Source organism: Drosophila innubila, chromosome X, assembly GCF_004354385.1.
Source record: "Drosophila innubila isolate TH190305 chromosome X, UK_Dinn_1.0, whole genome shotgun sequence".
NCBI lineage: Eukaryota > Metazoa > Arthropoda > Insecta > Diptera > Drosophilidae > Drosophila > Drosophila innubila.
This window is the reverse complement of record NC_047626.1, coordinates 28163520-28180235: the sequence shown is the minus strand read 5'-3', so window position 1 is coordinate 28180235 and position 16716 is coordinate 28163520. Positions and strand designations below refer to the sequence as shown.

The 16716-nt window shown below is 35.3% G+C and overlaps 1 protein-coding gene across 1 annotated transcript; it reads right to left on the bottom strand.

Annotated features, from left to right (window-relative positions):
* Nucleotides 1-919: 919 nt before the first annotated feature.
* LOC117790285 lies at nt 920-1854 on the bottom strand. The gene has a single exon (XM_034629685.1). It carries the CDS (start codon nt 1662-1664, stop codon nt 1134-1136), a length of 531 nt encoding a protein of 176 aa, XP_034485576.1. The 5' UTR covers nt 1665-1854; the 3' UTR covers nt 920-1133.
* Between the last annotated feature and the right edge of the window lie 14862 nt (nt 1855-16716).

The window sequence follows — 16716 nt, the reverse complement described above, 5'->3', positions numbered from 1 at the left end:
AATCATGCTTTTTTAGCTATTAATATCCCTTTCTTAGCTTATTTAATGTATCGTGCTTTTTATTATCATAAAAGCACTTTAACAGTGTATACTCGTTAAAGCTTTCTTCTTCTTCTTCATTGATGCTGCAGGCATTGTCATAATAAATACATAATTACAATAATATTGTTGCGCATTGTTGCTGGCCCAAATGGGCATAAATCAACTAAGCTGTTGTGAGAATTTATGGGCCGATTAAAAGAGGGCTGTGGATATGCTGTGGATTTCTCTCACTGTGCTTAATTTCTCTCAACAAGTGTGGGATGTTTATCAGATGTGTTTAACGCTCCATTCTTTAAGTTCTTACCACTTTGATTATTATTGAGTATTTTTTTTTAAGTATTTTTCAAATATTACTGTCAATATTACCGTTACTTTTAACTGGTTCTAACCGATTTAAATTTGTAGCCGTAACTGAAACCCTTATTGAATAAAAACTTTCCTATTGTACCGAAACCGAAAAGCAGAAATTATTCAAATAATAAATTTAGATATTCTGTTACGGTTCAATCATCGTTTTTCAAACTTATTTTGATTTTAAATTTTAATACCGATCTTTTTAGATAGATATTCTTTGAAATTAACATTAAATTAACACATTCTCACAACTAATTTATTATTTTGGTTTTTACGGGTATTTCGAAACCGAAATATACAAAAAATTGACAAACGTTACTAATCCGATAAATAAAGAACTTGGGTAACCGATAACCGAAAACCAAAATACAGATATTACCGAAACCCTAACTATAACCGATATTCGTTTCTGTTTGATATCCTGCTGTCAAGTGTGTGATATCGCAGCGAATGTGGAATTGGGAACAGCCCCGAATATTTAATTTAAACGGATATTTAAGAAAATAAAAATGCTCAGTATATATACGATTGATCCCTAACTTTTCATCTCGAAAATGTATCATCTGAAAATTTATTAACTGCAATTTGTGGCGTATGATCATCGGAAATAATAATACATATTCAAATCCATGACAACGACTGCAACACTGGTCAACTCTTAGTTTTTTACTACCATCTTAGTCAATCTGTATTGTTGTTGTTGTTGTTGTTGTTCTAACTGCTGGGGATATGTGCAGCTAATCCTTGACAATTAATTTGGCCCGCAGCAGTTTTTCCAACTTCATGCAGAACTCGGATTTGGCAATGCCCGTATCCAAAAGTACTTCGCCATCTTTTCGCTTTCGGACTGGCAACGTTGGCTCAACGCAGATCGCAGATACCTGATGACCGGATCTTTGTTGCTCCACTGATCCGGCCAATGATGGCCTTCTAGCCGGCGTTTCCGTTTCCGGCCTGTCAATGGTATTTCCAGTGTTGCCGCTGCCGCTGCTGGCATTGGCAATAGCTCCACGTAAATAATTATAGCCGGGGAGCCAACGGCGTAGCAGACGATCCAGTCGCGCCAGGGGGCGTGACCTGGTTGTACGTAAACTACTGTGATCGGTTAGGTGATCGACACTGATAACACTGCCATTGCCACTCTCCCTGACGCTCCTGCTGCCGCTCGCACTGTTCGTCTCCCCCATTTGGCCCGATCGTGGTGGCATCTGTTTACTGACCATGTTGCCGCTGCTGTTGCCGCTGCTACATGGCTTCAGATTCGACATGACGGCTATTGTTTTTGTGTTTTTTTTTTAAATGGTTTTTTTTAAATGGTTTTTTTTTTTTTTTGTTTTGTATTGTATTTTATGAAACTATTCTTAATGTGCCGACCCGGTATTCAAAATGAGAAAACACATCAGAATTTCCGGTCAGCACTGAAAGTTCAGGCATTGACACAGCCCGACCGAGAAATTCGAATATTTTTTCGTTCATGTACATACATATAGTAAATACATACTGAAATGACAGATCCCTCAGAGCTCACATCTCGGGAAAGGCGTTTGCGTGTACGTGCCACTGTAGCCAATGCTGTACTGCATCCTCAATCCTCAATCCTGCATCCTGTTGCTTGATTTGTTGCAAAGCACTACGAGCTTAGATTGGAACGTACAATGTATGTGTGTGTGTGTGTGTACTGCTCTTTGTGCTCGTACGTGTGTACATACAATGTGTGTGTGTGTGTGTGTGTGTGTGTGTGTGTAATGTGACCCCTGAATGACAAGCCACTTTAAAGCTCTGCAACGACAGTTGCAATCCCATCCCTTTTGATCCTGCTTCACTCACCACAGTTAAATGAAATGATTCCCAACCATCACTTCTGACTTTAACATTAAACAAAGAGAAATGTCTAAGCCATTTTTTTTAATTTCTAAGTTAAATATGGCATTTTAGCAAATTAAGAATAAATTCACAGCACAGCAGCAAGATTTTGTTACCAATCTCGATTGCCACATATTAAACATATATTAAATATAGATGTTAATATTGATTTTTTTTTTATACAAAAAAAATGAAATATTAATGTACATTAAAGTAATGAAAGTACTACTGTTACCAGATTATAACGAAAAATGTTCCGTTTTCTAAAAAAATTGCCAATTTAAAATTTTTACTAAATAACATTATTTTGTTTTTATCTAGTATAATAATACTTTGCTTTAACTATCATAAATTTATGAAAAAAAATAAACAGAAAACATTTATTTCATATTTAAAGATAAAAAATGCAATATTATAAAATACTAGAAACAGATGGTAATCTTTTAAGAATGACAAAAACCGGATTTTGTTGGGTTTCTATTCTATTCTACATTCTATTCTATTCTACATCTCAAAAAAACATAAAAAACATTTATATTTTTTTTATGTTTTTTTGAGATGTAGAATATTTTTTAATTTTAGCCCAACAAAATTCGGGTTTTTTTCATTCTTAAAAGATTACCATCTGTTTCTAATATTTTAAATATTGCATTTTTTTTTAGTTTCTTTTTGATATGCAGAGCATCTGTTAGTCGTACACTTGTGGTGCGCATATCTTTTAGAACTCATCTAGTCTAATAAATATCTCAGCTGATGATAAGGGGTACGCAAGTATATGTATGTTACTCACGAACCGGGGCCAATTAAATAAAGCATAAAAACTTATTTGCCACTGCTTGTGGCACATACACACACACACACACACACACAAATGCACATGCACATGCTTGCGTGTGCTTGTGTGTGTGTGTGTGTGGCTTGAAGAGAGTAAACAACAATATTCAATTAAACAGATGATATTATACATAATAAACTGCGTCAAGTTGTGACCGTTCTTTCATTATTTTCTTTATTTTTTTTTTTTTCGACAAGACTTTTACGCTTGTTTGTTTATGAGTATAACTGTGTGTGTGTGTGTGTGTGTGTGTGTGTGAGTGGTTGGTAGAGGAGGAAGGGCAGATACTCAAGGAAAATGCTGTTGTTGTTGCTGTTGTTGTTGCTGTTGTTGTTGCTTTGCTTATCTCAAAGCGTTTATAATTGAAAAAGTTTGCCGCTTGTGTGTCGCCGTCGCTGCCGCCTTCCACTTGACTTGCCGTTCACACTTAATATTTCACTTAGACCAGCCTCAAACTCATTCCCCTCATTCTGCTCAATCTCCTCATTCCTGCTCTCCTTCTTCTCTTTCCTGCGCTTTTGCGCTCCTTTTGGCACCGCAGAAATGCGTTAAGATTTTTGCCTGCTAGCCTTGACTGTGGCACAAGGATGCTGGCTAAGAAGCAAATGGCACAGTCCCCACTGACTATGACAGACAACTCGATCTGATCTTAGCCAGCATGCATTTTACCCCACTTTCCTTCTGTTACCCTGAAAGCTTGGCTTGTTTATGGACTTGCCGTGCTGCAATTTGATAAGCTTCGCTCGGTAAAGTTTCAGGACCTCTCCCACAGTCCCTGTCCCTTGTTCTGCCCCTATATGATTTATCCTGTTCATCATGTTTATCTTGTTATTCATTATTAACACGCAGCACGAGTTCCTGCAGTCGCAGACTTTTGTACCAATTTGCATATTTCAAATTAAATTGCTACAAGATGTTATGGACATTGTGCAGAGCGCAGGAGAAAGAGAAGGAAAAAAAAGGAGGGGCAAACAGAAGTCCAAACAGAACTGCAAATGAAATTCGCTCACAAAAAAAAAAAATTAACAAATAAAAAACAATTTCTTTATTTCAACTCAAATTGTTATGTCAAAAACTGTACACCAATTTAATGTGAATTGTTTTTTGTTCCGTTTTTGTTTAGTTTGTAATTGGTATTAGATTCTTCAACATAAATATATTTCCCTCTTCATTTTACATATGTTGAAATGGAATATACTTTTTAAAATAATTTTAGATATTAAATTTGTAATTGCTTTCTTCTTAATATTTTCTTTAAATATGTTTTCATCTAAATATAAATGTATAAAAGTCTTTGATTTGAATGACAGTTTTTTAATCATTCAAGCTAAAACAAAACTGTATATAAGTACATAACCATTGCTGACCACAAGTTTCAATTACAAACAATTTATTTCACATTTGTTTCATTTTTCAATATATGGCCAATTTCTCCAATATTTAAGCTGAATGAAAGAACGCAACAGGATTTAATAAATATGTAAATATATTTTCAAATATGCATGTACAAATAAAACGGTAAATTGCATTAACGATTATTTGATTTGCATACACTTTAATCGATTATTGATAGCTGTTAATACATCGAGTAGCACAGAAACAAAAATGAGAATGAAAATGATAATGACAATAATTTCGGTCGTAGTCGTTGCTAATGCCAATACAAATGATTAACCCACACACACACACACACACGAAGTGGACGTATGTGTGTCAGGGTATAAGCGTGTGTGTGTGTCGTTTCCGTTTCCGGGCAGAGAAGCACAAAAAAAAGTGGATGGGAAACAAAAGATACAGCAAACCACGACCGCCCGCCGTTGCAGTTGTCAGTTGGCAAACGGAAAATATTATGCTACATAGCTCTGCCTAAGCGGCTCAGGCAAGGACGAGCCAGACAGGACATCGCTATGCTGGCAACGGAAGTTCAGCTTACACACACACACCCAAACTGAGTGAGAGAGACAGAGAGAGAGAGAGAGAGAGAGAGAATTTGAAGGTTGATGTTTGTCTGGCTGCTTATTTGACACACTTGCTGCTTAAATTAGCCAAAGTGTTGTCTTCTTTGAGGCGCCCCAAATGCAGTCTACGAAACTTCAGGTGAAATATCGTAAAGGGGCTAAAAAGAAAAACAGTATGTTTGCAACATAAAACCGTTAACACAATTATTTGTATAATATTTGTATTAATTGGAATTTCTTCTTAACGCTAAAGTACATGAATTTACTTAAGGTTAAAGCACTAGTCTCTTTTGATGACATTCAATCAGAGTAATCAATCAACAATAAAGCATTAAATTTTTCTAAAAATCAGCAAAAAGTTATAATATTAAAAAAACCAAATATAAAATAAATTCAGAAATTCATTAAACTAATTGAAAATTTAACAATAAATTAAAAACCTGGGAATTAGAGTTAGTGCAACATTCGTTGCTGGGATCGAAAAACTCAGTTAGACAAAAGTAATATACATGTATGATATATATTACTTGATTAAATACTGTAGTAAATTAAATACAAAAAATTGTTAAAATGAGAATACCTTCAAATAACGATAGCACTGAGAGAAAAATCAAGAATTTTTGTACTTGAATCAAGAATTTCCGTTGTCAAAAGTCAGCCAAGCCCGAATATTCTTGATTCAAGAACGAAATTCTTAATTTAAGAATTTCTAAAGATTCTTGATACCAAGAGCATTCGGATAAGTCAAGTACTTCTAAGGTTTGATTTAAGAATATTATAGTCTCGATATAATCCAAAAATATTATACTCTACTTTAAGCTCTTTTCAGACTTATAACTTCAAAACTTAAATATATTTCATACTTAATTCAAGTCATATAAATTCTATAGCTGAGTGCAAAAACATCTTAAAATAAAAATACGCAGAGGTATTATCAGCATTTTGCAATAAAATAAAATGATAAAATTATCAAAATCATAATTCATCATCAAAAGTAAGTGAGGCCTGACTACAGAAATTATTTTGTTATTTAGAGTCCTCAACAGTGGTGTCATTAATAAAAATCTAGAATTCCTACTGCCCGCTGCTTTCAAATTTTACCTGCAATCACACTTCAAAAAAAGCCAAATCTGACGGGAAAAAAGCTGAAATGCCACCACTGGTCCTCAACTACAGTCTTAATTTTTCAGCTCCTTATAGCAGACATGCCAAAACCACTTGAGAATTCTAAGCCATTAAACGCAAAAATATATAAAAACTAAAGATCTTGATTCAAGTCATATTGTACTTAATATAATATTTGTCAATCTCAATTTTTCTGAATGTACATACATACAAACAGTATACAAACATTTACGTTCCAAAAAAATTTCTAGACCGAAATAGGATTTATTTAAAAAAAATTTTTTGTAGAACGAATCGAACTGCTTTTTTCTGTCCCATGTTATAATGATTATACACGTATTATGCTTATGGATTAATATCCATAAGCTTATGGATTAATATCCCGTACGCTTTAGCGGTTTCTCAGCTCTGTGGATTGGTAATTTAAATTTGACTTTTAGAATAGTAAATTAATATAATTTCTCTGTTTAAATTTGTAGTTAAGATTCATATGTACTTGTAGTAATATATAGCAAAATAGAGCTTTGAATTTTGCGTTAAGTGTAAAATTCTAACTACTTGTAACGACCGGAACATTCTATGCATAAATGCAGGTTTTTTATCAGTCGATCACTCTCAAGATTCGAGCATAAGTTCAAAGTTGTTTAAATGTTTGTTGAACAAACACAACTGAAATCTGGCGAATCAATGAATCACAGTCCATGTAGAGACAACTTTAAGCACCTTGTTGAACATAACCTAAAACATGTGGCATCGATCCCCCACCCCCACCACCCAATCTTTTCTAAGATGTTGTTGCATCTGGAATATGGTCACAAATATGTTCTCGATTTATATTGAATGAAATGGCAAAGGGAGTACGTTTGTATAATTTTGACGTCTAAAATCAATTAGTTAAACATTTACCGCAAGTTCGTGTGGCATGCATTACCTAAGTGGGTGTGTGTGTATGTGTATGTGTGTGTCTCAATGAGCTGCTAATGAAGCTCTCATAATTGCCAGCACTGTGCATTGTCGACTTAAAAAAATCAAATGTTTATGCACACATATATTGAGAGGTCCTTCAACCCTTTTCTCTCTGTTTGCTGTCATAGCTTTGTGTTCTTTGTGAGCATTAATCGAATTTTACTAACGGTGATTTAATTAATTAAAGCATAATTAATGGCGAGGGATCAGCTTATAGGTTGCTATCAGCTACCCCATAAGTTGTCTTATTTATTTATTTATTTGTAGAAAAGAAATTTATTCTAAAGTACAAATGATTTTTAAGCTAAAGCGACTGACGCCATCTAGCTATGTGAGTATTGGCTGGTATATTTATGTATATATTTACAAGAGAATCTCTGGAAGTTGTCTTACATTTATCACCATAGTAAAATAATTTTTCTAGGTGACAAACTTAACTATTTAGAGGTTCGTTTATCTACTTATATCGTAAAACTGTTTTAGTTTAGCTGGGGTTTTCACCATTTCCCTTGGGATATTCGCAATATTAACCATAAATCCTAAACGGATAAGCTTAAATCGTAAGGATATTTCAAGACCAAAGGGAAATATGCAAAAAGTACCATACGATAAGCCTGGCATATCGTAAAGCTGTGTGTGGATAGCTTTGCAGCAAAAGCGCTGCCAAAGGTGAATTGAGAGCTTTAGGCTGTTTGTCGTTTTGGCACATGAAAAAAATCACCACAACTCAGCAAACGTCCCAAACTCAAAGAGAGTGGAGCTGAGAGAGAGAGAGAATGAAATAGTTGAGTTGAGTGCACAAATGTCACTCAAGACAAAAATAGAAACTCACTCATTGACACCCGACGATGGCGAGCAATCAAAACGCGCCTCGCGGCATTTTACGAAAATGGCTCAAGAGTTTGAATGGAAGGACAGATGAATGAATGGCTGGATGGATGGTTGGTCGACTGGTCGAGTGGTTGAGTGGTTGAGTGGATGGCGGGTTTGAGAGCTGGGTACTTGGCAATGTCTGGAGCTGTGAATCGGAGCGATCAAAGCAAGTGTTAAGCTGCCAGGGAGTGAGTGGGAGTGGGACAGGGAAAAGGACAGGGACAGGGACAGGGAAAGCAAACAAGCACGTTGTCAGTCATGGTCAGTATCAAGTTTTTGGACAGGACTTAAGCACTTCCGTATATTGAGGCTAAACTTGGCCGCCTTCAGTTTGCCATTTTGTTTGTTGGCCCAATGCATTCGCATCGTATGCGTGGCTGCATTTCAAGATACCACATAAACAGGACGAAACCGAGAGAGAGGAAAAGAGTGGGAGTGAGAGAGTGCGAGTATCGAGGAAATGAGTTGTCAAGCAAACGGAGGCGACCCAGAGCCGGAAAAGCCAATTAATTTGACAGCGGCCATAAACGAGCAGCAGGCGCAGAAATCGCTGCACACCAAAAACGCAGCCATGCGGAATGCCGAGAGTTCCCTTCCCTTAGAGACAAAGATGCCTTCAGACGGGAGCTTGAGCTTGAAGTCAGCCGGATGCCGACAACCAGGAGCCGAGAGTCGGGCATCGGACAACGGCCAACGGACATTGGGAGTCAGGAAAAACTGGCAACTATTCTCACGTATCGGACTTTGACACTGGCAAACTGATGCCAGTGAAGCTGCAACGGGAGCCAGTCCATTGAACTCAAGCTGAGGGTCGTCACGCACACACACACACACACACACTGTTAGATATGTGTGCTCTCACAACGCCCATGGGCAGTAATGTGCAAATGAGAAAAGGTCCCCAAAGAACTTGCCGGAGTACTTCACTCCGGTTGTCCCACAACACTTTTAGGCAGAGACATCGTTAACTTTGTGGCCGTGCCTCATTTGATTTTGAGAGCTGCCTCGCCTCTCCAAGATGACTAAATTAATGAGATTCATAGACCAACTTGACTGACTAACTGTCAGTCTGTCTGTTTGTCTGTCTGTCTGTCCGTCTGTCTGTCTGTCGGTCTGTCTGTTTGTCACCAAGGGCGGATTTGTTTTCTTGGGGCCAACGCCTTAGCCACATACTTACTCCTACAGTAGCTCCTCTGCTGACTTTCAACTGCTGAAGGGGCTTTAATCATACCTCTTAATGGTAGAGAGTACAAAGAAAGTATATTATATTCGTTGCAATGTATGCTTAAGTATATATATTCCTGATCAGCATCAACTTAAGCCCGCGGAACTTAGAGACCATAAGAGCTAGATTAACCAAGTTTGGTGCACACTTCTGTAAATCCCACGGACAACACGGTGTTTGCAAATATTCGACCCACAACTGACTCACAGATTTCCAAAAAAAACGCCTTTTGGTAATGGCAAACATAACCTTTTATTATTTTGTATGATTCCACTTGAAATCCCATTAAAATCGAATAAATATTAAGTTATCTATGCCTGTTTTAAGTTCTAAGGCAACACGAGCGCCTAAAAGTGTGCAATATTTTGTATGCCATTACACTATGGGGCATTTTACCAGTTTTCATGGCATTAATTAATAACTTGTAAACTACGCATGATATTATGATCCGATTTTTTTTATAGTGTCATTGATAACCCCAGAAGCATTTTGGAAAAGTGGGCGTGGCACCAGCCCCGCCCTAATATTTTTATATTTTCTTTATATTTTTTTTTGGTGTAAATAAGCGCGAATCTTAAACTATTGTTATTGTAAATAACAATTTCTTATATTGAAAATTATTTGCATTAAAAATAATTATGATTTTCTGATACAGAAAGATGTGAGACCTCTCAGATAACTGTTAGCTTAACTTTAGTGACACGCCCACTTTCTAAAATACTTCTGGGGCTATCAATGACACTAGAAAAAAGAACTGCATCAAAATATCATGCGTAGTTTACGGGTTATTAAATAATTTAATTTAAACTGTTCAAATTCCCTATAGGGCAATGCGAGCGAATCTTCATTTGAAAATGTGAGGTTGTGTCCTAAAAAACTAATTTTCTTAAAAAGCGCAAAAAAAAGCGCACATTGAGACCAACTGTGTTGAATGGAGAATTAATGACTCTACAACATGGATATACTCACTTGCTTAACAAGTGTTAACAATTAATTGTAGCTCTTTGCAAAGTTAAACATTTGTTTCAAAAATCATCTATGGACATCACTTGCTAAATACACAAATTATTAATAAGACACGCACAAAAACAACAAAATATTTGTTGCAACATAAAGAACAAGTCCAAACTGATAATATCCATTGCCAATTTGGATTTTTTAAAGTGATTTTTTTTACAAATGAAATATTTTAAAATGCAAGCGCATACTTTACCACAGCCAAAGACTTTAACAGCTGTTATTTTAACATTGGACTGTTATTTTAACATTTTTGGTATGGAACATAACAGTTTGATGTATTTATGATGTATTGGCATCAAGAATTCAAAGATTTGAATACTTGTGAAAAATGAGTTTATGCCAAAAAAAAAACAGGTCAAAGGCCCCAAAGTGCATTAGAGTTTTAAATTCGTAGATACTCGTACAATTAACATATATGTAAATTGATTAACGGGTATCTTTTAGTCGGAGACTCAAATTAGTTGTCTTGCTTGTTTGCTTTCTTTATTTTATTTTTTCTCTGTTTTGTCTTTGTCTTGGCTTAGTTCACAGCTGCTTTCTTTGTCCTCCTTTTTTCTTTGGATTAGATTATGATATATGTACTTATTACTATGTTAATGCCCAAATCAAATTGCAACACTTCAAGCGACTTCACTAATAATTCATGACTTTTTTATCTACAAGAAAACTCTTTGAGTTTTAACTTTTGACGCTGTGTTATATTTTTTTATTTATCCTCAGCTTCAAAGCATTTGGTTGCTGTTTTTATACGAATATTATTACATACATCATTTTCCTTTTATTCTCCTACATTTAAGTGCTTTCTAGAAGCTTATATTCTTATGGCCTAAAAGACAATTAGACTTGATCTGATAGCCGATTTAAAATATAATTTTTTTTGATGTATTTAAATATATATTCCAGAATTTTCAAGTCATCTTTGAAGTGTTGTTTTTAAACTCATTTATTTATTTTCTTGGATTATATGTGCACGTAAATTTGTGTATTATGGATCAATAAGTATTACCGTCACTCTCTCTCATTCGCATTTTACAAAAGGCAATTCCTATAAACTCTTTATTTTTTTCTGTACACTGTTTCCCCTTTATTGAAAAGCCTACTTTGAAGCTCACTTCGAGATTAGTTTTTCATTCCTACTCTTTCATCTATGTTAGCAACATTTGCTTTTCTTGTTTATTGAATCCTTTGCTTTTATCCCTCTTAGATTCATTTTAGTATACTTTTTTTGTGAATTCTACCATTTTTCTTTGTATCAACTGCTTTTGGATTCTTTTTGTTTCTTATGATCTGTTTGATTGGTTTTTTTTTATGAATTCTGAACTCTTTGATTACTTTCAGCTATTTTTACTAGTATTTTAACTCTGTTTTCATGACAACAACTGGTTTTTGGGCTATTAAGACAGATTTCTAAACTCTTTTCTATAATATTTTGTGAGTCACTTCAACGCTCTTAACTTTGCTTTAAGTCATGTCTTTCTATTTTTGCCATTTTAAGAAGTCTAAATATATTGTTGTTTTGATACCAAGTTGGGCTCTAATTGATTTTTGTAAGTTGTCCCAAACTGTCGAGTAAGGAGGAGAATTGAATAGAATACCCAAGACGAAGTCAGTGTCTTGAGGAAATCGGATAACTTGAGCATGCATCCTGTTTTGCTGCTGTAAGCCAAGTTCGTTTACTTGGCCCTGAGCTGGGCAACAACAGGGCAACAAGATTGCTGCACTTTGACCCGATTTTGTCAGTCGGGTAAGACGATCCCTCTCGGATGGCAGACTGATTTTCATATAGTCGCACTCGCACTCGCACTCGTATTGGGCGGAGACTGGCAGGAGACTTGAAGACATTGCAGTTTATCACTTACCAGGCGCTAAACTGCAAGTTTTGGTTGAAAACTTTTATGGATGCTATCATAAATCAACGGCTGCTTTCGTCTTTCCACTTTCCACTTTCCACGTTCGCCTTTTGGCTGTGGCATTTGCTTTCGTTCGCTTCATTTCGACTTATCACTGCTGTTGCAAGTTATGTACTAAAAACGGGGAGTCCCCTAAGTCTCCCCTTCGCATTCCTTGCCACCCCACCTCACACATTTTATGGCTGCTCATTTTTAAGTTTACGCAATATTTGAGGTCATGACTATCAAAAATATGGACTTATTGTCGTTATGGTCTTTGCTAGTTGTTCTTGTTTTTGCTTAACTTAACTTAAGTAGTAGAAATTGATAGAGTCGAACAAATTCGGTTGAGAGAGACCCTGTACTTATTCTTTAAAATAAGCAAACAGCACATGAAAATAAACACATAAAAATTACACTACCATCGAAATGTAAAGTCGAAAAAACAAATAAAACAAAAGGAGAAGAAAAAAATTGTCGATATGTCGGATAATAATACATCCACTTGCAAATATCAAGTTTCCTTGAAAAAAAAATTCTTTTTTTTTTTAAACGCAATTGTAAAGGCAAAATATAGTACATGAATTATTATATTACAAATCTTATTTTTCTTGTATCGTTATGCCTGCTTTAATCTTTCGTATTTTTGTAGGTCATATATTATGGTCGTTCATCATAAATGAAACGACTGAACTTATGGCTGCAAATAAACAACGCTAAATAAACTCCAGTGAATTATCGTTTTTTATGAAATTCGATTTAATCAACTCGATTAATCGTCAAAAGAGTTATCGATTAAAGTACTTCAAAATCGCTACGCGCAAATCTAGTTTTCGATATTTCAATGTATTTTTACATCACTAATAAAAACCTGTAAAGTGGGAATGGATCTGATTAGGATATGCAGGAGACTGTTTATAAAGCTTGGTCTCTCAGGGATTTAGGTGTTCATGCAGAAAGAATATACAATTACTCAAGTAACTGTTATGACAAATTTTAACAATTCACATATTTTTTGAAGTGTTTTTTACTAAGGATGCTTTAAGTTCTGAAACAAACAAGAACCATTAAGATTTCTATTCATAAAATTTATAAAACTTATATGTTTATGTCTGCCCTGTCTTCTTCACAGACCCTTTTTACTTTGTAGGTGCTGGGTCTAACAACACGATGAAAATTGCAAACAGCTTACAGTTTTACAGTTACAGTTTACAGTTACCGTTGGAGTTACAGTTACAGCTAAAGTTACAGCGTTCAGGTACAGTTTGTACTCGTTGTTGCAGTTCTGACTGCCAGATAAGTCACATTTGTGCGTTGATTCAGCCGCAGGTGTTGCCAACGCCACAAAGTAGGCAACAAAATTCTCTGAATTACTAGGAATCCCGTTAGGACTCAGAGCTCTTTGTTATTGTAGCTGCTTTTGCCGCTGTTATTGTTTGGTTAGTTATTTGTGTAATTAACAAAAAACGCAGTTGCCAACAACTATGTGTGGGAGACGGACATACGCAACAACAATAAAAAAGAAATGTTGGCATTATTAATAAAGTAACACAAGCACAAAAAATAAACTGAAAAAGCGAGACAGAAAGAGTGAAATAGAGAGAGAGAGAGGAGAAAAATGCTTGCTGGCACATTGTAATTTTCATAATTTTCTGCGGTTGCATTCAGAAAATACCAAAAATGAGCAGTCAGTCGGTCGGTCGGTCGGTCAGTCGGTCTGTCCGTTGGCGAGTGGGTGGGAAGCGGGCGTCAATGCGGGAGTCCGACGAGGTCTCGCTTTTGGCCATTGTAATTCAAATGCCAAAAGCGTCCGACGCGAGCGCATCGCTGCCAAAATGAAAAAAAAAAATGAGAGGGAAAAAAATATGAACAAAATGTACAAACAAATAAAAAATAATATAAAATAAAATAATAATAATGGTAGCCCAAACGTGCAAAGCGGGCAAAAGGGAAAATGCTACAACAACCAACGATTTCAATTATTTATTGGAATTTTTACCTACTGACAGCAAACAGTAAAAACAGAAGCTAGCAACCAACAAGAACAACAATAAATGTCTTTGACAACCGAATATTGCATACACTAAGGACCCAACAGTTATCTCTGGGATGGGTTCAATAAGAACTCGATAGCAGCAGATCGATAGAAATTTTTTGAAAGTTATGTGATTGTGATGAAAGTCCAGCATAAGCAGAAAACAAGTACATATGTTGACAACTCTCTGATTGTGATTGGTAAAAAAAAATTTATACAAAAGTGCGCTAGATTTGAATCGAAGAAGTCAATAAGCAAAGCATATTTTTTTATTTATAGCAAATTGGTTGAAGTGGGAAAAATACAAACAGAGGTCTAAGGGCTACATCGCATTTCTTTTGAAGAAACAAAAATAAAATTTCTTACAATGGACATTACCTAGAAACGTTCCACCAATTTGGATAGAATATATTCTTAACGATTCGTTAAGCAGCTTAATATTCTAATAGAAAAAATGCAAACTTGTAATTAAAACTGCGCTTTATCGAAAAGTTACATATTTGCTGACAATACTGTAATATCCTGTAGAAAAGAGCATAAAACGAACGAACGTTGAACGGCAAATGGCAAATGGCAAACCAAAAACCAAAAAACGAGAAACGAAAACGAAAACGCGCACACACACAAAGATTGTTAAATATATGTAAGTAAGCAACAATAAAAATAATAACAACAGCAACAACAATAGCAATAACATGCAGACAAACGACAAATACAGCACAGCCAGCAATGGAACAGGAGCACAAACAGGACGAGGACGGGGACGTGGACGTGGAGGATGAGAAGCATAAACAGAAGAACTGACACAGTAGCACGAGCGAGACGAGACGAGACAAGAGGCAGGTGGGAATGGGTATGGGTATGGGTATGGGAACGGTGATGGGGGTTAAAGGACCTCAATGTGGATGATGTCGACAAGAAGCGACAGGTAAAGCCAATGCACAAAATATCAGTAGGGTAGAATGCAACTGAAAAATATTTTGGCTCCACAATGCACAATGGGTGTTATGTCGACTATTAACCGACTCAAATATCAATGAGTGGCATTCAAGAGCTTTCGTTTTGCTTCTTTACACTTTTAAGCACTTTACAACTCAACATTGTCAATTAGCTAACGAGATTGCAGTTCCAGCTTTAATCCATCACATGCATTTAATAAAAAGCGCTTTTTACCCAGTCTTACAACACTGTTTACAGGCCTTCAGCATTGGCTTGTACATTTTTTAACGAGCTTTTAGCTCAAAAGTTTTTTTGCCAGCTATTTCTATCCGAAAAGAGAAACTCCTTCTTGTTAGTGTTGTCAAATGTTTCAAAATATACTTCATACAGTCAAACAATATCTCATTTATTTAATTGCAAGCTATTTTCAAATAACTAAAATTGTAACAAAAATTTTGACAGCACTGTTGTTATTCTCTTAAATTTAAACTTTCCCCAAAAATATATATGAATACCATATTCTTAATAGACTTGAAACTATTGAAGCTTCTCTCTCTCTCTCTTTCCCTCTTTAGTTCTATTGATTTCAAATCACTATTGCGGATCTCCATTGGAATACATATGTAACAAATACATGCACATTCAATACACAATAGACAAATCTCTGTACATTTGTCATAATCCTTCATCAACAGAAATGATAGGAGGCATCTGATAACCTGACAATTGGATGATTATTTGTGTTTATAGTGCTTATCCTCTTCTTCTTTTTTTTTTGAAGCCTATTGAGCTGAACTTTTTGGCAAATCCATGGATGAATATTTATTATACGAGTATTATGCTAAAATGACCCAAATTTCTGTCTACTGTACAATTCCATAAGCTGGCCTGATGTTGCCTCTGTTGCTGTTCTTGCTTTTTGTGTCCATTGTGACTCGATGATGTTGCGGCGCCAGCGTCATTGCCTTCACATTGCCAAGAGCCACAAAATTGGGTTCTGGTTATGTACCGACTACTGTATTGGCTGCAATTCTCTTTTATTATTATTATACCCTGTAGACGGAAAAATGCATATAGTCTGCTTTTTCAATATATTCTTAAACTTTATCAATTTCCAATTTGACATTGATTTCTACATATTTTACGTCTAAATATTTCTGATATAGCTATTCTAACCCCTTAACTAGACATTTAAAAATTGTTTTAAAAATCTAGTTATTTATGTACTTTTCTCGTAATAACAGATAAAATTGATATTTTAGCATGTCATTTTTTTATTCCAAAATTTTTAGCAGTATTGCTTAAGAAATAAAAAAGTAATACTTTTATAATGCGTCGAGTACAAACATATGAAAATTAAAGTCATTATTAAATTTAAGATTTTAAAATATTAAATTTTTTTAAGTATGTATTCAGGATATTATTGTTAAATTAAGGCGGAATATGCGGATAAAATGACACTGACTTAACATTCAAAAGTTCCAACAGGGCTAAAATATTGGTTGAGAGCCAAATGAGAAACTGCTAACTACAATAAAATACCACAATTAAATAAAATACTACAAAATAATAAGTAAGAGTAGAATTAGTAG

Bases quoted from the DNA above. Each gene is read 5' to 3' on its own strand.
- LOC117790285 (XM_034629685.1), bottom strand. From the start codon at position 1,664: ATGTCGAATCTGAAGCCATGTAGCAGCGGCAACAGCAGCGGCAACATG.